The following is a 22,552-nucleotide window of genomic DNA, read 5'->3' as shown; positions in this document are numbered from 1 at the left end:
ATCGCCTTGGGTTTCTCAAATCATAATCAGACCAACCCAGTCACAGGAGGGCACAAAAGTGGGGAATCTTTCTTTGCATGGTTAGGAAGAGGCATGCCTGGGGATGAAGAGAGTCAGCGCTATTGGTTTTGAGCTCAGAAGGCAGAGGCAGGAGGCGGGGGTGGGCAGCTGTGGGCAGCCGGCAAGGGGAAGGGAAGGGACTTCCTCCCTTGGAGTCCCCCCAGAGGGATGCCTGCTGGAGGCCCAAGGAGACACGTTGAATTTCTGACCTGTGGAACTATAGGATAAAGACCAGGTGCTGGTTAAGATGTGTGTGGTATTTTGTTATAACAGCAATGAGAAACTAATACAGTGTCTGATGGAGAGTGGCCATGCTCAGTCGGGTCGTGTGGGGAGGTGGGGTTGTTGGGACTTATTCTGTAGCTTCATCAACTACAGAATGTTCAGTATAAAATTAACATTGTGAGTTAGTGTTCTGAGGGGGGAAAGGCCTTGCTCATTTTAATGAATGAGAGTTCAAAAATTTAATTAAGGGAACTTTAAGTTATTTTCAGTCCTTCAGTATGAAAATAATGGTACAACGAATGATCTTGAGCTTGTATTATTTTGACCATATGGGAGATGAATCCCAAGAAATGACATCTTCAGTCTCAGAAAATGCACACTTTTAGGAGTCTGAATTTAAACACAAGTCTGAAGGGCCGACCAAATAGCCCACCGGATTAAAGCACCTGCAAGCAGGCGCAGGGGCCGGGAGTTCTATCCCCCAGCCTGCTGTGCTGGCCCTGCCCCTGGGGTGCGCTGAGATGGCAATTGAGACTGGGCATGGTGGCACATGCTTGTAATCCCAGCACTTGGGAGGCTGTAAACAGGCGGATCACTACGAGTCTGATCTAGTAGCGAGACCCTGAACACCCTGTAGATCCTTCCCTAAAATACAAACTAAACAAATAAATAAATACAAATAAGCAGCATGCTTGGTGACCACCTCAGGCACATGAAGGCTAGGGCACAGCATTCAGGCCTGAGCTCTAGCAGCACTGCCCTGACAGGTGGAGTCAGAGGCCAGGGGCTGGGTGGGCCAGGGAGATGACTCAGTGAAATAAGCGCTTCCCTGGCAAGCACAAGGGCCTGAGTTCAAACCCTGGTTCCACCAAAAAAGAAAGAAAAAGAAAGTAGAATGAAGGACACAAGAGGTCCTTCGCAGCCGCCTTCGTTGGGAAGTCATTGGGGCCGGGGTCCCAGGGGACCGATGAGGCCCACTTTTGTGTTTAGATATCATTGGACCTGAATTGCATTTTCCAGGGCCCCAGCCTGGTCCTTTTGGCCCTGGGTCCACAGTTGACTTTGGGGTCGTTTCTAGTATCAGATCCCTCCACTCCAAGAAACAGACCCTGTCTTGTGTTCACAGCTGCCCTGGTCTGAGATTGATGTTCGCAGGACCCGGACCCTGGCAAGGCGCCCCCCTGGCGGTCCCGACCGCTGTTTATCTTGCAGGCTCTGCCCGGAGGCCGCCCTCCGCACGGTTTCTTCTGTGAGCTCCTTATTCTCAGGCGCATCCAGACTCTTCCCGAGTGAGCTCCGCGCTGCTGTCCACTTGCTGTTTCAAGAACAGCGAGCCGGCGCCGTCCTTCAAGCACCTTCCTCTCTGCACTTGGCCTCCTGCCTTCGTATTCCGCCGTGCAGCTCGCTTGCGTCCGCTCACTCTCCTGCAGCCTCTTAGGGCGCGTGTTTGCGCATCTTCCTGGAAGGGGCCGTCCTCCATCCTCGCTCCGAGGCCGCGTGCGGTGCCTCGGTGGCCTGGCGCTGAGCTCGGGACGCTGTCGGGGATCACGTACAGAAAATAACATCATTTCGAGTGAGGAACTCTGGCTGCCAATTTCAGACCAGCTGGTCAGAAGATTATCTCTCTTCCTTCATATGTTGGAGATATTTGTTACTCTAAAAATATCCGCGGCTGCTGTGTACATTCACACAGGCTGTGCGCCGCACGACTCCAGGGAAAGCCTCCCGCATAAACCATGACCTGGAGGGTCCTCCGATTTCGTGCAGGGTGGGGGCCCTGCGAGCGCTTGGTGAGCGCCGGCCTAGAAGCACAGAATTCTTTGATTCCAGGGTCTCTGAGACTTCTCTTAGACCTTTATAGATTTCTTCCTGGCTACACACCCCTCGTTCTACTATGATGCGTTTAGGGTTTATGTGGGCTCACGTTTTCCTCACATAAGTGGATTTAAAAGGAAAGCTTTATATCACAGTTAGAATCGGAAAAGCAGTACAAGTTGCCTAAAATAGAGGAAATGTGTGTGTGTGTGTGTGTGTGTGTGTGTGTGTGTACATAAAACATAAACAATGTTCTCAATGCTAGCTGGGTAGGTTGTCTTTTTCTCTCTTTACTTTTTTTTGTCCTTCTCTCCACTGCGACCCTGGCCCGCACCTTTACCCCCTGGTGCCTGCCCCCTTATTCCCTTTTAAAAATAGGAGATTAGCAAGGAACGCTAAAAGCAGGCTTGCGCCAACCATCTCTCCAGGAATGAATGGGCTGGGAGGGGGTCTGGAGGATTACCGTTTCCCATGGAGGAACTCCGTGTAATTCAATACCACATCCCCCACCACGGGCCTCTGTGGAATCCGGGCCCAGTCTGCCACCAGCTGCTGGGGTATGTTGGTGACCTTGCAGTATGGTGGGCCAAGCCTTTGTCTCCTTTCACCCCTGGGAAGTTTAATGCCCCCTGGATGGCTTTGCTGAGTCTGGACTGTGTGTGTGTGTGTGTGTGTGTGTGTGTGTGTGTAAAACAGAGGTCTGTTCCCTGGGCATCAAGGAATCAATTGAATCCTTCTAAGAAGTTCCATCCCTCCAGACTTGATGGAAGGTTGGGGCTCTGGAGGTGGGATGCCTGGGGGCCCCTCGCCTTAACCTTCCCAAGCTTAAGTTTCCTCATCCGTACAATGAAACAATGATAGCATTTCTTTCCAAGGCTTTTAGGGAATTAGATAAGCGAAGGCAGCTGGGTGTTAGCTCGGTGCCCGGCATGGGGGGCTCCTTACCTTCCCACAGCTGCTTCTGGATTGTTTAGTTGTTCTTTAGTTACTCTTCTCTCGTTGCTGGGACAAATACCCCACACTCAAGCTTAGGGAAGGAAAGGTTTATTTAGCTCACAGTTACTGGAGGTTTCCTAGTTTAAAGCAGCCTGAATTACATAGCATGACCATGAGACAGTGTCATCCTGTGCTACAGGATCTGGAAGAGAGGCTGGGGCACTGCCGTGTCCAGGATGACCGGAGGAAGAGTCACACCTCTGAGAAAGCACAGGCTAGCCAGTATGATGGTTTGTGTCTCTGGCCCCGCCCCTCGGCCCCGCCCTGGTCCTCTGGCCCCTCCCCTCAAGCCACTGCTTGATCCTCCAGCCATCTGCCCCATAACTTACATGAGGCTTTGGGGGGACAACTAGACACAAGCCATAACAGAAGGCAGAGGCCTTGGGCCCCAGATTCTGTTGGCCTCATCTGACTCATGATGACAAGGGCCACTCAGGGACCCTCCTGGCTCTTGGCTTTTGCATCTGGAAGCTGAGGTCCCCAAGTCCTTCCGTCCATCCCGCGCCAAGCTGGGCATTTCTGCAGAGGAAGAACAGGCTGCAATCATCACAGGCGCGATCCCTGAGTCAGCCGCAGCCTGCTTCATAACACGAGTCCATAGCCGCTCCCTCCTTTTAAAATTTCCCTTTCAAAACATGCAGTGAGATGGGACAGGCTGTGAATGGTTCCTAATGGCACAGATAAGGGCAAATTAAGGCTAAAGTTTGGGGAAAAGACGTGTGTCTTTCTTAATCCAGACTCAACATATGGGATGACACAAAACATCCCAATATCCATTACTTATGGGCTTTCTCAGAAAAGGCTGGTGACAGTAACAACAAGGACTTACTGGCTTCTCCTCACGCTGCGGTGTCTGACACATACATCTCATCTGACCCCCAGCCAGCCTACGTACAGGGCAACAAGGGCTGCAGTAACAAATCAGCCCCTTCCTGTGCACAGACTACACAGACATGTATTTTTGCTTCAGTATGGGGAGTCCCGGTGCGTGGCAACACCTTGTGACTTCGGGACCAGGCACGTTCCACACTGTGACTCTACAGACCTTGGAGCCGTCTGTGTCTGAGAGGAAGAGTGACGAGAAAGCACGCCCTCTTCCCTCTTCATGGGAAGTGCTCATGCCAGTCACATAGGCAAGAACCATCACGTGATCTCATCCGCTTCAAGGCATGCTGGGAAATCTCCTATCAAGCTAGACAGCCACCTCTTAGCAGCATTCTACATTCCAGAAGGAGTAGCACATTTTTTTTTTTTTTTGGTAGACAACTGGCTGTTTCTATCATTGTGTGTGTGTGTGTGGGGGCAATCGATAAGAATTATACCCATTTTATAGATGTGTAAACTAAGACCCAAAAAGTCCAGCGTGGCCACAGATTTTGTAAGCAACAGAATTAAGACTTGAATCTGTGAGTATGAGCCTCTTTCATTTAATCACTCTATTGTTAATTTTAGATAAGCGTTTGGGTTCTTTGGCTCTCTGACTCTTTAGAATAGAGTCATCCTTCTGCTTTACCCACAATACCCTCAATGCCCAAGCAGGGAGTGTCTGGAAGCTGTGCTGGTGCCAGTCGTGATGCCAGGTAAGACCTCAGTCTTCAGTTTTCCTCTGCTTGTAGAAATGATTCTCCCCAGAAAGTTGACCTGCTCTCTGGACTCCTGCCAGAAACCAAGGCCTGGTACCATCTGTAAGAGATAAATAAATCAAAATATCATCAGCAAATAAGTGTGTGCCATCTGCTGCCCTGTCAGCTGAACTGGCAGAAGCCTCCTGAGGATTCCAAGGCGGCATTTGCCAAGACTCTGCCGCCAGCCCGGAGAGCTAGAGAAGAGGTTCTGCTCGAGCTCGCTTGGCGTTCTCCTCTCCCGCCCGCCCCCAGCCTGACTTCCTTGAGCCCAGCCGGCGAGGATGTGCGAACTCCTCTTGCCAGTCGGCTAATGTTGTCGCTTCTCATCGGTCCTGCTGCGTGGGGCCCTGAAACGCCCAGGGCCTTCTGTGCCCTCCCAGCAAGTGGGAAGCAGCCACGTGAGACAGAAGGGACCCGGGCATCTGTCCACAGGCCAGGCTCCGTGGGAGAGCTGGGTCTCAGAACCAGCGCCTAACTCGAGACCAGCCAGGTGGGGGACTCTCATCCGGGGCCCTCAAAATACAGCCACTGCTGGAAGCTGCTGGTTTTTCTCGCTGTGTATGATGTCCCCTGAGATTTCCTGCGGAGGGACAGAGTTGTCTCAAACTTGCCTGCTTGGCTCAGAGTCCAAACCCAGACACTGGCCGGACTGGATATGAGTCCTGCCTCCTCCCCTGGCCTTGTGGGGTTGGATGAAGCGAAGGACTCAGTGTTCCGTACCTCAGGTCCTCAATCTGTAATGTGGCAGGTGATCGCAGCGTCTGCTTCCCAGGACTACTGCAAGTGCTGGTGAGCTATAGGTGTTAACCAGTGAGTGTGGTGGCACACACTTACAGTTTCAGCACTCTGAGAAGCTGAGGCAGGAAGACTGCTTGTTTGAGCCCAGCCTAGGCCGTTTACGGACTTAGTAAAAGTTTGTGTCAAAATTTAAAAAGGGCTGGAGATGTTGCTCAGTGGTGAGGCTCTGGGTTCAGTCCTCAGTACCACAACCAAGCTAATTAAATTCACACTAGAACGGGGCTTGGCACAGAGCGCCCAACGTCCATGCTAGCACATGCCGCTCGTTGGCTGACTTTGAGGCTGGTGTCCCTCTGTCCCGGCGCCTCCCCATTCCTGCTGCAGAGAAGCACCAGCTACTCCATCTGCTGGGCCACGCGTTAAGTCACGACGCTCTGACCCAGGAAGTACGGATCCGGCCGAGGTTGCCAGGCGCCCCAGCGTCCTCTCCTCCCGCTGCCAACCAAGACCTGGGCTCCTGTGTGCCCATGCCAAGGGCGACTCGGCCAACTGGCAACGCTCCACACACCTTCTGCCGGTGCCGGGCGGCGGCCTCTGGCCCCCTCCTTTGATTCTGCCACGGCCCTGCCAGGTCCTTCCACCTGCTCAACTCAGGTTGAGGAATCACAGCTTTCTGCTTTTGGCCTGGGAAGATGCTCAGGCTCTTCTTGGGGAAAGTGACACACGTCTCCCACCTGGGATCCAGCGAAGAAATGAAAAACAGCTCTGACTCATGGCAAGTATTCTCATACTTGCTTCTGTTTTGATCTCTTTGGTGAGTCTGGAATCCAAAGACAGTTGTCCTCCTTTATCCATGGCTTTGTCAGTCACCAATGCTCAAGCAGAGTTGAAACTCTTCAACAGAAAATTCCAGAAATAAGCCATCCACAAGTTTTCAAATAGGAGCTGTTCTAAGTAGCACGAAGAAATCTCGAGCCTTCCAATCCGCCCCTCCCAAGATGTGAATTGTCTCTTCTTCTGGAGTATCCACCCTGTATAAGCTACCTGCCTGTTAGTTATCTTATAGCCAACAGGGTTATAAGCTAGACCAACATAGTATCTTGTACAAGAGAGAAAGACCATATTCGTACAACTTTCATTATAATATGTTGTTATAATTATTCTAGTTCATCATTAGCTGTTGTTATTGATCTCCTACCATGATGAATTTAAGAGCTAAACTTTATTTCTATGCACAAATACGTATGTCTAGGAAAAAGCAGTATAGAGAGAGATTGGTATTCTTTGTGGTCTCGGGTCTCCAGGGGGGTCTAGGACTATATTCCCCAGGGAGGCAGGGTGATGATTTGGCTTATTTCCACTTGGATGGTTAGGAAAAGGCTCAGAGAGGCAAAACCACTGGATTGGATTCCATGGCTAGAAGGAGATAGAGGATGGATTTGAGCTCTCATTCTGTGGCTAAGTCCAAACCTTTAGATTTAGAGCACTTGCCCTTTAAGGAGGGAGACCTAAGACAGAAATGACCCCAGGACATGGGTGTTAAAGTACAGAACTGATGTTGTCTGGCCTAAATCCTCCTGGAAGACACCCTGTTTGATACCCACCTCCCGTTTAACCCTAAGTCAGCCCAGGAGACTGGAATGATCCTCTGCTGATCAAAGAACTCTCCTATCAAATAAATTAATAACTTCTCACAGCTAGCATTGAAGGGATTTGAACTCAGGTCCATGGGAAACCTCTTTTCCCGTGGGAAACTGGGGAGCTCACCCTGCCAGGCCTCCTGTTTACCTGTGTCCCAGGGCCGACTTCACACACACGCTCTGTTTTCAATTAGACCAGGCCCCAGAGGGAACCCTTGGAGAGATTCCTGGAACGGGGCCTGGGTGTGGAGCCAGAGCGAGCTGCTTCCACCCAGCCAGCGTTTCCGTGGCGGATTCCTGGAAGCCGCATTTCTGCCAAGGATCTGTGCCAGGCCCCCTTTGGCTGGAGGAGGGACAGGCCTGCTGACAGCTGAGGCTGCAGCTCTGGGCTAGCTTACTTTCTGGGCCTCCATGCCCCGGCCAGGCGGAGCAGCAGAGGTCAGAGGAGCCGGCGGGGGCGGGGCTGGGGTGGGAGTGGGGAGCCGCCGAGCCCCTTGGGGTTTATGTTTCCCACCCATGGTGCCAAAGCCAACAGCCTCATGAGATGCCACAGGGTCTCAGAGAGAGGACTTTCCATTTGCCTCTTTCAATATCTTCTCAAGGATCTTCCAGATCCAGCATCTGGCATTTGTTTCAAAATAACCCCCGTGGGTATGTATGTGGGTCAGAATATCCAGCCTTGAGGTCGCAGTTGCTGAACCTGGGCAAGGGGCTGTGAGGTTTTATTTTTATTTATTTTTTTATGTATTTAGTACAGGGCCGACAGTGTCTCACTACACAGATCAGACTCAGGGATTCTCCTGTTTTCAGCTTCCCAAGCACTGGGATTATGGGTGCACTCTGCCATGCCCAGTCTCTGTCGCCATCTCCGTCGCCCTGGGGGCGGGACCAACACTGCATCCCAGGGATCGAACCCTGGTCCCTGCATCTACCTAAGCAGGTGCTTTAGTCTGCTGAGCTATCTGGCTGACTCTGTGAGGCTTTTATAAAACTAATCTTCCAACTTTTGTAAAAGATGGCGACTTCCCATTAGACAATGCCTTAAAAAGCTGTTCTGCTGACCACCTGTCTGGCTTGGAAACCAGCCTCACTCCTGGGCGCATCAGTCCCTTACAGCATGGGGAGACACTGCCCCAGGTCCACATCCTAGTTCTGCCACTTCATAGCTGTGTGGCCTAGAGAGGCTGGCTTTGCCTCCTGGAGCCTCAGTTCTTTCCCCTGTAAAATGGTCAGGGACACTGACCTCACACAGATTTGCTGTGATTTGCGGCAGGTCATGTGCCTGCTTCTTGCGTTGGACTCTCTGGGTGACTCGGCTTTTCATCCTTGTGGCCAAATGCCTGAGAAAAGCAAAATAAAGAGGACAAATTGACTTCGCCTTGTTGGTTTCAGAGATTTCAGCCCAGGATTAGCTGCCTTGCTTTGGACCCAAGGCCGAATAACACGGTGGCAGGGAACAGTGGAAAAAAACCGCTCCCCTCACGGCAGCTGGGGAGCAGAGAGAGGTTGAAAGAGCCAGAGAGGATGGGGATAGGGAGGGCTGTCGCTTCACAGGCACTGCCCCAGGGACCTGCTTCCTGCAACAAACCCCATCCCCATAGGTGCCAGCTGCGAGCTCCTCGACGGATCCACCCATGAGGTCAGCATCTTGTGATCCAGTTACCCGCCTGGACCCCATGTTTAGACCTCGCTGCACTGGGCATCATGCCTGTAATACATGGGCATGGTCGTCTTCAGACCATGATAGTCTCCTTGGAGTCATCAGACCTTGGATCTAGGGCAACATGACAAACTCAGCTTCCACCTGGCTGTGCCGTCCTGGAGGTGGGGGCGGGCTGCATTGAGAGACATCCTGGTAAAACACTGTTCATTCAGGGGACTAAGGCAGGGTCAGGAAAGGCGGGGAGGCGAATGGGAATCCACAGCGTAGGGCAGCAGAGAGGGAAGTTAGAGCCCACCACACACGTCCCAGGTGACCTCGGCATCTCAGAGTCCTCGTGGAGAGCAGAGCGTGAGACTCTAGTGGCTGCCCCATGGCCCCTGCCTCTAGCTCAGATCTGTCTTGTTTGTTTTTGTCTGTTCCCTCTTGGACCAGCTCAAAACATTCCAGTGCTGTGTTTCTGCCCTACCTTTGCCTCAGGAGTGCTGGCCACGGCTTCCCCTCCTGCAGAGGGCCCTCTTGTGGTGGTGGTCTCCAAGTAGCTTAGTAGATTAAAGTGCCTGCAGGCACAGGGGACACGGTTTCGATCCCCTGCGATGCCGACACCGCCCCTGGGAACACCGAGATGGCAATTGAGACCAGGCGTCTTGGTGCTCGCCTACAGTCCCAGCTCTTGGAGAAGGCTGTAAACAGGTGGATCACTAGGAGTCTGATCTAGGAGTGAGACCTTGAATACCCTGTAGACCCTTCCCTCCCCCCCCAAAAAAGGACATCCACAGTGGAAACAGACCCCACAGGGAGGCCTGGGCTTCACCCTCTGCCTCACTGCTGTCTCCTGAGCACCTAGATCAGCACCTGGCATATAGTGAAGACTGGTGGGATACATCGTATGCACGCAAAGCATCGGTGCTAGTAATTGGAAGTATTTTTTCAGCAATCAAAATCAAACACATGCAGATCACTGCATGACGTGGTTTTGATTCCCAGGATTTGGTAACAGGAAGGAGAAGGAAATTTGACAGGATCCGAGGTACGCAGCCTCCAGCCTGGTCTGCACCAGCCACACCCACACTTCACACACGTGGACACGTAAACAAAAGCCCACAACGTGGAAAAAGCCCACAGCACCTTTTGCAGGCAACCCAGACATTAAACAAGAGAACAAAGGCATAAACCAGACTCAGACTCCTGTCCTTGGCCTGCGCCTGTAGACCTGGGTGGGAAGGGTCGCTGGCACCTCGCTCTGTCCTCGCACCCCCAGCAGCAGCCAGTGAGCCCCTGCAGGGAGCCGCCTGCTTCGTCTCTGCCCCTGGCTGGACCAGATGGTCAGCACGTGGATTCGCACCTGTCGGCTGCCTTAGCCTTTGCTGCCCACTGGCCCCTGTGGGGGGCGGGGTGTGCTGGTGAGGGTGGAAGTTTCCCTTCAAGGCCATGATGGGTGTGAATATGCAGGGACTGCTCCAGGCCCAGCAGAGGCCTCCCAGGCCCTGGGTGGTAAGAAGCTTCCAGAACTTTCAGGAGAACCCTCTGGTTCCTCTCCCTCCTGCTGCTGGTTTCCAGGCGCTGTGCACGGGCTAGTGATGGCCACAGTAAGTGGTGGAGCCAGGCTGAAACCGGGCAGGCCTGGCTCTGGAATCCCTGCTCTGATCCAGTGCATGCCTCCGTGTGTGACTCCTGCCCCCTCCTTGGACTGCAGAGTGCTCTGTCCCATGTTTGCTGTGACCACGTGCAGAAGAGAGTGCAGGTGGTGACAGTCGCCCTCCCTGCCCAGCGCTGGGTCTGCACTCTTGCACAAGACCTCAACAGGGGCCCTTGCATGGCAACAACAAGGAAGCTGAGGAGCAGGAAGACAGGGTGCAAGTGGGGTGGCAGTGGGGCACGGCAGAAGCAGCACTTAGAGGTGTAACCACTGAGCTATCCTACCACAGCGGCTGTTGCTGGAAAAATCACCCACAGAATAATATGGGCTGTCTCCGAAGTCGCTCCCTATTGCTTTTCCATTGTTGAAGGCACAGTTCTCGTGAGTCAGACTGGAGTGTGATTCTTGCCCTGGGTGCACATTAGGTTCATCCACTGGGGGGACTTTTGAACCCTACTGAGGTTTAAACCCTAACCAATCAAATCAAAGCCTCCATTAGTGGGGCCTGAGCTTCTAAGGGCTATGATCACTTAGATAAAGTGACCTTTGGGATCCTTCCCCTCTTCCATATCCCGTGGTTCAAGATGGTACACCGCCATTGCCGCTCTGGGAGCTAATTGTCAGCCAGGGGCTCAAGCACGTGTGATGGAGAGAAGCGACCACTTGTCTTCAGTTTGAAACCCAGAGTGAACCCCTTATTTAAATGGATCAACTTAATTGTGGCTGACACAGTGGGGTCACTTCTAGTAGCAGTAAGTCAATATGGTGCCGTTCAGTGTCTTTCTCACCAACGCTTAGTTAAACCTTATCATGGAGACCAAGGATGTGCGGGGGGGAAATCCTCTCTTGGCTGTAGATTTCAGCTGCTACACTCACAGCCGCTGAAGCATCCCATCTTCCTCCTGTTGTACCTGTGATGTTCCCTTCCATCACAGCTTTGCCCCGCACAGACGGTGTGGGCTGTTTGACCGTATCTGCTGGGACGTTTTCTGCTGAGCCAGATCCACGTAGCAGACCTGGAAGTGCGAAGGCCATTTACTTAGCCCCTGTGGCTTTCCCTCACATGCATAGGGAATCCTTACAGTACCCAACTGCTACATGCAGCACCTGGCTCTGGTAGCAGAGTCTGACATAGCAACCAGGAATAAAAAGTTGGGAGTATTTTATTTTTAGGGCATGGAGTTGGAGTCTGTGGACCTGGTTGTGTCCTGTTCTGCGACTTCCTGGTTGTGTGCTATTGGGCAAGTCACTGCACATGTAGAGCCTCACATTGTTTAAGTTTTATTTTTTGGTACAGGGTCTCGCTATGCAGTTCAGATTTGGAGTGATCCTCCTGTCTCAGCCTCCCTAGTGCTGGGATCACAGGCATGCGGCACCATTCCCAGTTTCGGAGCGGGGGATTGAACTCAGGACCTTGTGCTTCCCAGGCAGGCACTTATGCAACTGAGTTATTTCCCCAGCCCTTATTTGTTTTAAATGGAGATTCTAAGAAGTGAGTTAAAATAGAAGTGGAAATGCCCTTTAATGATAAGACTGCTCCACCAACTAGGAACAGGGTGTTACTTGATAAAGGACATAAATGAGAAGTCCACAGCCGACCAAACACAGACTTAATGGTGTAAGACAGAGCATGCCAAGGGCTGGCCAAATAGCTCAGCGGATTAAAGTGCCTGCAAGCAGGTGCAGGGGCGGGGGGTTTGATCCCTGGGGATCTGCCGTACTGGCCCCACCTCCCGGGGGGCGCACTGAGTCGGCAGTTGCAACTGGGCGTGGTGGTGCAAGCTTGTAATCCCAGCTCTTGGGAGGCTGTAAACAGGCGGATCATTAGGAGTCCGATCTAGTAGTGAGACCCTGAACACCCTGTAAACCCTTCCCAAAAAAAAAAAAAAAAAAAAAAAAAAAAAAAAAAAAAAAAAGAAGAAGAAGAAGAGCACTGCCGACCGCAAGGTGAGAATGTCTGCTCTTAGTCAGCATTATATTGTAGTCTTAGAGAAAACAGTTGGTCAAGGAAAAGAAACAAGAGATGAGGATTGGAAGAAGCAAATTGATCTCTATTTGAGGATGACGTGATCTTGCATCACAAATGCCAAGAATCCATTAAAAACTGTTAGTACTAATAAGTAAGTTCAGTGAGATTGCAGAGTCCAAGAACTTATATTTCTACACAGTAGCAGTGAAGTTTCAAAAATCAAATTAAGAATAAAGTTTTATTTGGAGTATCAAAACAAGAAAATAATAAGGAAAAAATTTAACAGAAGTGCAAAAATCTATAGTTGTACAACACATTGTTGATAGAACTAGAGTAGATCCATGTAGCTGAAAAGGCACTCTGTGTTCATAGATTGGAAGATTTTATTTTATTATTATTATTATTTTTTTTTTGGCAGAACCGGGGATTGAACTCAGATCCTTGCGTTTGTCAGTCAAGTGCTTATCCTACTGAGCCATCTCCCTGGCCCGATTGGAAGATTTTAAATTGGTAAAATGGTCAGACTCTTTCAATTGATCTATAGTTTTTGGTTTTATTTATTTATTTTTTGTTACTGGGAATCGAATTCAGGGCCTTGCACTTGGCAGGCAGGTGCTTATTCCGCTGGGCTATCTCCCCTACTAATCTATAGTTTCAGTGTAATGACAAAAATATTCCGACTTGCTTTTTGGTCGAAATGGACAGGTTGAGCTTAAAATTCATAGCAAAAGGTAAGAAACCTAAAATTGCCAAGATGAACTTAAAAATCAGAGTTGCTAACAAGACAATGTAGGACCAGTGTTTGATAAACAAATAGACCAATTGAAAGGTACTAAGGGCATCAAACAAATACACTTATAGGCAAATAATTTATCAAGAGTACCAATAAAATTTGGTGGAGAAACAATTGTTTTTCTTCAACAAATACTGCTAGAATAATATGCAAAAGAGTGAAGTTGGTTCCTTTTAAAAAAAAAATTAGGACAGGGTCTACAGGGACTACAGGGTCTCACTACATAGACGGGACTTGTAGTGATTCTCCTGTTTGCAGCCTCCCAAGTGCTGGGATTGCAGGAGCGTGCCACCACGCCCAGGCTCAACTGTTGTCTCAGCGCACCCCGGGGGCGGGGCAGGCAGGTTCCCTTTTATTTGTCATATTAATAAATCAGTTATAAGTAGAAGAGTTAAAACTCCAAGAAAAAAGGAGTCAATCTTCATGATCTTGGGTTAAGCAAAGCCTTCTTAGATAGGATACCAAGAACACAGGCAACAAAAGAAAACAAAAGATTAACTGGATGTCATTAAAACATAAATCTCCTGTAGGTCAAATGGCATCATTAAGACAGGGGAAAGATAACATGCAGAGTGGGAGAAAATGTTTACAAGTCAGACATTTAGTCAAGGATTTTCAGGCAGACTCTATAAAGAACATCCACAACTCATAATAAAACGATAACTCGGGTTGAAAATGGACAGACTCTGAATATATCTTTCCAAAAAAGATATTTCATTGGTTGATCAGCACATGAGAAAGAGGCAACATCATTTGTCATTAGACAAGCAGACTGTCAATCAAACTATAAGAAGATACCGGCAAGGACCACTTTCCGTGGGGGGGGGGGAAAGATGAACAGTAACAAATGTTGGCAAAGAGGTAAGGTTGTAACCTTCACACGTTGCTAGTAGGGATGTGAAACGCTGCAGTGGCTTTGGAAAACAGCCTAACATTTCCTCAAAAGATTAACCACAGAGTTACCACAAGGCTCAGTAATTCTACTCCCAGGCATATACTCAAGAGCAACAAAAACTTGTTCATAAAATACCTTGTAATGTGAATGTTTATACATAGCCAAATAGTGGAAACAAGGTCAAATAGCCATCTCTAGTGTTTGCAGTACAGTAGGCTCTTTCTAGCTCCAGGGGATTGGCAGGGGGCTCCAAGACCTGAAATATTTGGTAGCATTGAAACATGTGTGTTCACTTTGTCTCCCTATCTGCTCTGGGCATTGTGCCGTAGCACTGGAGCTCGTCTGTCCTTCTGTGTTTCTCGTGCCTTCTTCGCATGCCTGCTTGTAGGACCATCATTAAGCAAAATAAGGGCTTTTGGAACACAAGCCCTGCGACACTGGGATGGGGGATCCAATAGCTGAGATGGCCACTGAGCGACCCACAGGCAGCTAGTGTCCTGCACAGTGAGGCTACGTTGCACAAAGGGATGGCTTTCATCCTGGGCAGGACCAACTATCCGGTTCTGTTGTTACTCAGAGTGGTGAACCATCAAAAACATCTGGGTATTTTTTAATCCCCACAACTTCCCCTTTATTATTTTCTGTCCCCAGTTGAACACAGGAGGTAATAGAAACTGCAAAACAAACAAACACACAAAACAAAAAATCCCCCACAAAGCCACAGAGAAGGGAGGGCAACTGCACATCTATAGAATGGCATCAAATGAAATGGAAGTCCTGATGCAGGGTACCTTACGGCTAATCCCGGAAAACATTACGCTGAGTGAAAGAAGCCAGTCTCAAAAGACCATAGAGTGCACGATTCCATTTATGTGCAATGTCCAGACCAGAGCAATCAATAGATGGAGAAACTAGATTAGCTGTGCTGGGGGTTGGCGGGGCTGGAGGAAGTGAGATCCGACTGCTAACAGGTACGGAACTTCTTCGTAGGGTGATAAAGACGATCTAAAATTGGTGAGGGCCACCCAACCTGGTGAATACAATAAAAATGCTCTAAAAAAAAAAATCATTGAAATGTACATTTTACATAGATTAATTACACGGCATTTGAATTATATCTCCAGCAAACTGTTAAAGAAGAAAGAAGGCAAGTGACTTGCACATAAATCTTAAATATTCCCAGGCAGCCTGGTCCTGCGAGAGCAAGATTTGTGGCGGAGGGTGGGGTCCGGTCTGCCTCAGGCTGCGGGACCAAGCCGGCCCCCTGCACTCTCGCAGGCCTGTGTAGAGGCTTTCACTTCTTTTAAAATTAGAAGAGAAAAAAGGATTGAACTTGCAGACAAAGAAAATATGTAATTCTTAACATATTCACTTTTAAGCACTTGCCTGGCAAGTGCAAGGTCCTGAGTTCAATTCCCGGTACCTCAAAAAAAAAATAATAAAAAGATAAATAAATAGCATAACATAAAAAAATTCACCTTTATACCAGTACAGTTATAAAATAAATTTTAATTTAATTTTTGTTTGTACTGAGCTGTACTTTCAGTTCCTTTCCTTTTCATGTCTTTCTCTGTGTCTGTCTGTCTGTCTGTCTGTCTGTCTGTCTGTCTGTCTGTCTCTTAGATGCTGAGGATGGAACCCAGCACCTTCACCCTAAGCTACACCCTCAGCCCTTTTTAATTTTTTATTTTGAGACAGGGTCTTGCTAAGTCTCTACCCAGGTTAGGTTTGAACTTGTGACCCTTGCCTAAGCCTTCCTCTACCTGGCTATGCCCCCCTGCTAAGCCTGTGTTTTTAAGACAGCATCTTGCTAAATTGCCCATGCTGGGCTTGAACTTGCAGCCCCCTTGCCTCAGCCTCCTAGATGGCTGGGCTTACAAGTGTGCACCACTGGCCCCATGTTAATTTTAGCTTTCATGTAGGAGGGTGCCAACAAAGACAAAAATGCCCTCAGCAGCATGTCTGGGGTGCTGGTCTGAATTTGCCCTTTAAATTTATCTCGATGGAGCTTTTGAGAAAACTATGCAACATTAAAGTTCTTTCTTAAAAAAAAAAGAAAGCACTCAAAATCTAGCACAAAACTTTGTTTTCTTCATTTTTATCCTTCTTGGGGTCCCCTGGTAGGAGGGACAGAATGGCCATCACAGAATGAGTGAAGGGAGGTGGCAGCCCCTTAGCGGGGCACCTGAGGCTCTCACGATCAGTCCTCTGCCTTCCGTCCTCTGCCTTTGCATTAACGCGGGGCTGCAGGGCACGCCTGAGGGCTTCGCCGGCCTCCTTCGGGACGAGCTCTGGAAGCTCCAAGCAGACACTGCGCTGAGTGAGAGTCGCTGGAAGCTTCCAGGTCCCTTTTCTCTGATCTAATCCACAATGGTTCCATTTTGACTGACTCCATCTCCTCTTTGAGATCTGCAGTGACATCTTTAAGCCAGAGGCTGTCAACTCACACTAAGGTCCCCCCAGCCCGTGTTTCGGTGGCTGTCTGCAGCCGTAAGGGAGGCCAGGAGGAAGGCAGGTGCTTGCCCACCCAAGGGATGCATCTGCCTGCCCTGTGAGGCGAGGGTTGCCCTGTGGGGTGTCCAAGGCCCAGTCTGATTCTCCACCAGGAAATGGAGTCTGCGCACACAGGGAGACATTTCCTGTTTTCACATCTTACATGGGGGACGCCTGCACAAGTGCTCTGAGACCAGGCTACGGCTGCCTGTCGCCGTATTCTCAGGGGCCACTCAGGGCTGGTCTGGGGCGGGGAGGGACTGAAGATGAGAGGGTGCACCTGGGCTGGCACATGTGGGAGATGTGATGGGACCATGAGGTCCCTGGAAACTGGGGCTACACATCAGCTGCTGGTGTGAAAGGAAGACAGAAACGGGGCGCTGCCAAGCTCTGGGCCTGCGCCTCGGGAGGGTGGAGGTGCCATTTACTGAGCTTGGAAGCGTTAAGGATGGAGCCCCTGCCTTGAAGGGGTTTTCAGCTGGCGTGTGTGTGCGTGTGTGTGTGTGTGTGTGTGTGTGTGTGTGTGTAAGCTGGCATTAATAAATAGCCAACCAAGGCTGATGCAGCAAGATCACAAGTTCAAGCCCAGCCTGGGTGATTTAATTTAGTGAGGCTTTGTCTCAAAACAGAAAAGGGGTGAGGACACGGCTCCGTGGGAGGATGCTGGGTTCAACCCCAGTGGTGCAAAAGAAAAAGAAAAGGAACGAAGAAATCTCATGGTCAAAGGCAGACTCCTGAGAGAGATGGGGTGTCCCCTAGAAGGGCGAGGGCCGGGGTCCCTGTGAGTGTCGAGGGGTGGTGTGTTCTAGACAGAGTGGCAGTGTGGAGGCCTCAGGTGGAGTGGAGCCCCATGCCAGCCCTGAGGAGCAGGGCGAGATGGGCGTGCGAGGTGGTGGGGGGCCTGCCGGAGGAAGGCCTGCGTCCTCAACGGTGTCCCAAAGGAGGCGGGCGCTTGGAGCAGCAGCCTGGAACACAGGCCTGGAGTGGCAGTGAGGAGGGGCCGAGGCAGGGCTGGAAGCTGTGCCCCCCAAGGACTGAGGGGCCTGGCCAGCGGGGGAGGGAGAAGGGGGCCGCAGACCACCCTCGGACTGGCTGGGGAGGGGGACTGCTTCTCTCGCCACTCCTGGTGTCTGCACCGCTGCTAGCAAGAAGGGTTCCATAGCTCACTGGGTTAGAGAGGCTGGGCTCGCTGCAAGGTGCTGGGGAGGGACAAGGTGCTGGGGAGGGGCAAGGTGCTGGGGAGGGGCAAGGTGCTGGGGAGGGGCAAGGTGCTGGGCTCGCTGCAAGGTGCTGGGCTCGCTGCAAGGTGCTGGGGAGGGGCAAGGTGCTGGGGAGGGACAAGGTGCTGGGCTCGCTGCAAGGTGCTGGGCTCGCTGCAAGGTGCTGGGGAGGGACAAGGTGCTGGGGAGGGACAAGGTGCTGGGGAGAGGCAAGGTGCTGGGCTCGCTGCAAGGTGCTGGGAGGAACAAGGTGCTGGAGGGGGAAGGTGCTGGGGAGGGACAAGGTGCTGGGGAGGGGCAAGGTGCTAGGCTCGCTGCAAGGTGCTGGGGAGGGGCGGGCTCAGGCTCGGAGCCCACATCTGCCCTCACATGCTCAAATCGCGTTTTCTTTTTCTCTTCAAGGAGAAACATGCCGCAGCTTCATTGACCTGGCCCCAGCATCCGAGAAAGGTAAGCTCTTCACCCTGGGGTGGCTTCCCCAGCCCCAGGCTCCGGAGTTGCCTCCTCCCACCTCCCCACGCCAGAGAAGCTGCTGCCCAGCGCCCGAGTCCCTTGCGGAGTTGGTGGGGGGACACCTGCCCCACCCCATGAGGGTCATTACCTTCTTAGTCCAGTACAACGGCGACGCCAAAGCTATGCAGGGCTGTAACTGGGGGAGCTCATAGCTCAGGTGGCAGAGACAGCCGTCAGGATTAGGTTTGCCTGCACAGCCAGCCTCAGTGGAGGAAATTACCACTGTGTTCATAAAAGTTTGCAAGGAGCCAGTTCCAGGGGGCTGTGCTGCCTGAACCCTTCAGGACCTGGGCCCCTGCCATCCTGCTGCATCAGCCCAGAGCCCGTGTCTTCATGATCCAAAATGGTGGCTGGAGAACCAGCCCTCACATCTGCATTCCAGGCAGTACGATGGAGGAAGGGCAGAGGCTACAGGGCAAATACAAGGTTCTCAGAATTTGCCACCCAACACCTGAGCTTACCTCCGGGCCCAGAACTTGTCATATACCTAAACTCTGCTACAAAGGAGCTGGGAAACAGTCTTTACGCTGGCAATGCTGCACGAATTTCAATGTCAGCTTTTTGTAAACTTATGGCAAAACAGGAAAAACAATGTTGTAGGCTCCCCTGCCACAGAGACATCGGGGAGGGTGGTCCTGTCCCCGTCTGCCTGCCCTGTCACCTAGAAGGTCTACTGAGACAGGTATGCAGGTCTCTTCAGATGGCCTGGAAATTCAGCCAGGGCTGGGCCCTGGGCGTCGGGGCGAGGAGAGAGAGGCAGGTGTCAAGTCTGGGACACGTGGCCACCCGCCTTGCGTGGCAGGTGAGGCAGGGTCTGTGGCTCCCTCGCAAGGAGCTGGCAGAGGCGGCAAGGGACTGTGTGCCAGGAAGGTTGTGGCAGGCATCTCTTTGAGGAGCTGCAGCCCAGGGGTCGCCCCGCCTGAGGGACAGGCGCCTGCAGGCAGGAGGCTGTGGGGACAGCTCCTCCGCCCCTCTGCTCCTTGGTGCCTGCGTCTCGGGTGGCTGCTGCACGTGGCCGCCCGTGAAGCATCTGATGGAGGAACACAGCCCAGCAGCACACGCGCGAGCAGGTGCGTGGGCGCCGAGGTGCCTGCGTGGGCACGTGTGTGCGTCGTGTGCGCGCATGTGCACGACGTGCCTGAGAATGTGCGCGTGGGCTGTGCGCGCTGCCTGTGCCCGCGCACGCACATGTGGACGCGCACGCCCATACGTGTGCCGGTGCTCCGCGGCAGGTGCAGGCGCCGCGGTCCCTTCTTCCTGATTCGTGCAGTCTCGTAACCAGTCTTTTGGCCTTTCTGGCCAAAAGTGTGATTTCACTCTTAGGGCCTGGCAGCTCTGATTCTGGCGGTGTAGATAAAACATTTCCAAGGCGGCTGCGCTGCTTGCTGGACAGCTAGTGGCAGGAGGCCCTTCGTAGACTCACGGCCTTTTAGGCGCCTTAGCGCTCCTCCGTGGCCAGGCTGCTTGGTGGCGCGGGCCAGCGCGCACCTCAGTGCTGCAGCGCACACAGACCATCCATCGGCTCCGATCCCCGATGCCCACATGTGGACCCCACACCCCATTCACAGGTGAGGCAGCGAGGGGCAGGGCGATGGGCAGCTTGTGCAGTGCCACCTCTGCGGGTGCCAGGGCAGCTGTGCTCATGCCGTGACTTCGTCCTGGCGTCTTGTCATCTGCCAGGGGCCTTTCACCTGGTGTTTACCAGGGGCCGGGAACTTGCTTTACACACCCTGACCTGTGTCATCTGTCTTTTACAGATGAGGAAACTGAGGCTCAGAGTGGTCATACAGGGAGGAGGCAAGGGAGCTGGGATTCACCCCTGAGCACTCCAGCTCCTAAGTGCAGGGGTTTTGTGCTAGGAAGCTAGAGTCGAGGGGAGTCATAGAAGGGCGTCCCCCATGAGGCCTGAGCCCATGCATCCTCTTGGGGACCCCTGAGTTCTGGGGAGAGAGTTCAGGGAGTTCTGGGGAGAAGCTCCCGACTTAACTGCGGCCCATCCTGCCTTCCGCCTGCTCGGGCGCTGCTCCTGGCTCTCCCTTCCCCACGGCTTCCGCGTCTGCGCGCCGCCTTTCCCCAGCAAAATGTGCGTCCGTCCTCCGGGTTCCTTAGCGCAACGCTTTGCCCGAAACTCCTAGTTTCGTGTTCCACACAGACAGAGGGTGTCTCTCGTGTGTTACACTAGCCTAGGCCGTGACCATCTTTTCTCTGGATTCTGCTGCAATCTCTTACCCGGTTGCCTGCTTCCCTTTTTGCGTCCTGGTTCTCTAGGTAGTCGGAATGATCTTTTAAAAGCACAAATCATATCATAAGATATGCTTGTTTAAAACCCTCCTGCCGCTCTCCTCACGTCAGGATAAAAGTCATGCTCCTCACTGTGGCCTAAAAGGTCCAGCGCCACCTGCCCCTGCAACCCAGGCTGAGGTCCGCCAACTCCTTTCCCTCACTGCACTCCAGCTCCTAAATGCTGGCTCTTCCTAGCTTCAGCCACGCTAGCGCCTGTCCCGGGGCCTCTGCAAGTGTCGTTCCTGCCCCGGGAACACTGTCCTTCCAGAATTCTGCATATCGCGCTATGATAAGTACACATGACCTGCTGTAGAAATTCTAAGTGTGTAAGCTAGAGATTAGATATTCTTTCGATCTTACTTTTAGATATTCTCTGTTTTTTTTCCTACAGTTTTATTGATAAACAGATAGCAATGAGACAGTTTCAAATCAAATCAGAAGTACAGTTTCAACAAATAATACACTGCATATATTCTTCTTAGTGGTTAATTGCTGTACAAGATGCGGACTTGTGATCCTATTTACAAACACCATTAGAACAAATCATTCTATTCATTAAGACAATGCAACTATATATCTACCCCAACCACTTTGAATACACAGATACAGAACGGACATTCATCAGTGTACCCCATTTTTCCTAAGTTCCGTTATTGAATATTATAGGTGTGTAAACTCAGCAAAATATTCTAAAAGAGTCCAGTAGCCCATAATAGCATTGGGTCTTCTGTTTAACTGGCAATGTCAGAAATTATTGACCTGAGTCCCCCACAGCTTAACTTAACAGCGTGGCTTTATTTCTTATATTTCGTCTTCATACTTTTCTACTGGATGGTTAAGACCAAGGTAAAGCAGGACCTATGCAACAAGAGTTGTAGCTTTTTGGTCTGAGAAGGTCAATGAAATGCCCTCAGGATTTGTCCTGAGATCCTGTACCTCAGATTGTAGAACCTTTATCAGTGCAGCCATGTGGATGAGTCACGGCCATTGCTTGGCCAATGTGCTCTCTGTGAAAGCCTGAGAGAGTGTCTTCTCCCCATGTGACTCTCCTTAGGCCCACTCTATGTCATCGATCACTTTCCTCTTTGGCCCCATAATCTTCTTGATCAGAAAATTTGGGACACTACCGAGGTACATGACGTTACAGTACAATTTCTCATATGTCCTGAGTCTTAATTGACCTTAGAAGGCTAGGGCCAAAAAGTTGGCTTTCCTTGTAGCCCTCCTTTTTCTCTAATTTTGTAGATATTCTCTGTTAATGGTTTATTAGTTCTTATAAAAAAACCCAGATGTGTGTATCTGCGTGTAACATGTGTGTGTACCTGTGTATATACTGTGTGTATAACGTTTGTCTCCTATCAGTACGTAGAACTTGCTTTCATTTTTCTGTGTGCACACGCATGCTTGTGTTCCACCACTGTGCTGTACTCCCAGCCCGCCTTCATTTGTTGAAACAACTGTGTGATATCCAGCTCGTGTAGACAATTTATTTAACTCTTTTCGCAGCTGGACAGCTAGATTAGATTAGATGACAGTGGTGGCTTGCACACACCTCTCCCTCACAAGCTCAGGGTCCTCTGAACAGCAAAGGTGTCTTGTTCGCCCTTGAGGATCCAGGGCTCTGCCCACCTCCCAGCAGCGCTGCCGAGTGGACTAAGTGCTCTAACAAAGGTCTGCTCATCAGCTGCAGAGGGGAGGAACTGACGAAAGATGCCTGCCTGTGCGAAGGCGGGTGAGCAGCAGCAGCCTCTTCCTATGAACTGGATTCTGAGGATACAGAAGAAAGGCTTCTCCTGCTTCCCCATCTCCCTCCTCCAGGCTTCCCCAGGCCTCAAAATCTCAGCTGCTTATTGGTGGGGACAAGAGCCTCCTACCAAATCCTGTGACCAGCTGGTGTATTGGTCAGCAAGAGCCACGGTAATGCTGTGTAATGAGTCATCCCACAACCGAGTGGCATTCCAGCTGTTGTTGTTGTTGTTGTTGTTGTT

The 22,552-nt window shown here is 51.3% G+C and overlaps 1 protein-coding gene across 3 annotated transcripts in view; it reads left to right on the top strand.

Annotated features, from left to right (window-relative positions):
* The window catches only part of Gsg1l (GSG1 like), a 220,740-nt gene that overhangs the window by 60,135 nt on the left and 138,053 nt on the right, over positions 1-22,552 (top strand). For all 3 annotated transcript variants that reach the window (XM_023709471.1, XM_023709475.1, XM_004622901.2), the window contains exon 2: positions 18,171-18,218. In XM_023709471.1, the coding sequence (XP_023565239.1) occupies positions 18,171-18,218 (48 nt within the window). The remainder of the gene's footprint in view (positions 1-18,170; positions 18,219-22,552) is intronic.

The sequence above is a fragment of the Octodon degus genome, unplaced genomic scaffold (genome assembly GCF_000260255.1).
Source record: "Octodon degus isolate 3935 unplaced genomic scaffold, OctDeg1.0 scaffold00001, whole genome shotgun sequence".
Classification (NCBI taxonomy): Eukaryota; Metazoa; Chordata; class Mammalia; order Rodentia; family Octodontidae; genus Octodon; species Octodon degus.
The sequence above is the reverse complement of the archived record's forward strand: the minus strand, read 5'-3'. Positions and strand labels throughout refer to the sequence as shown.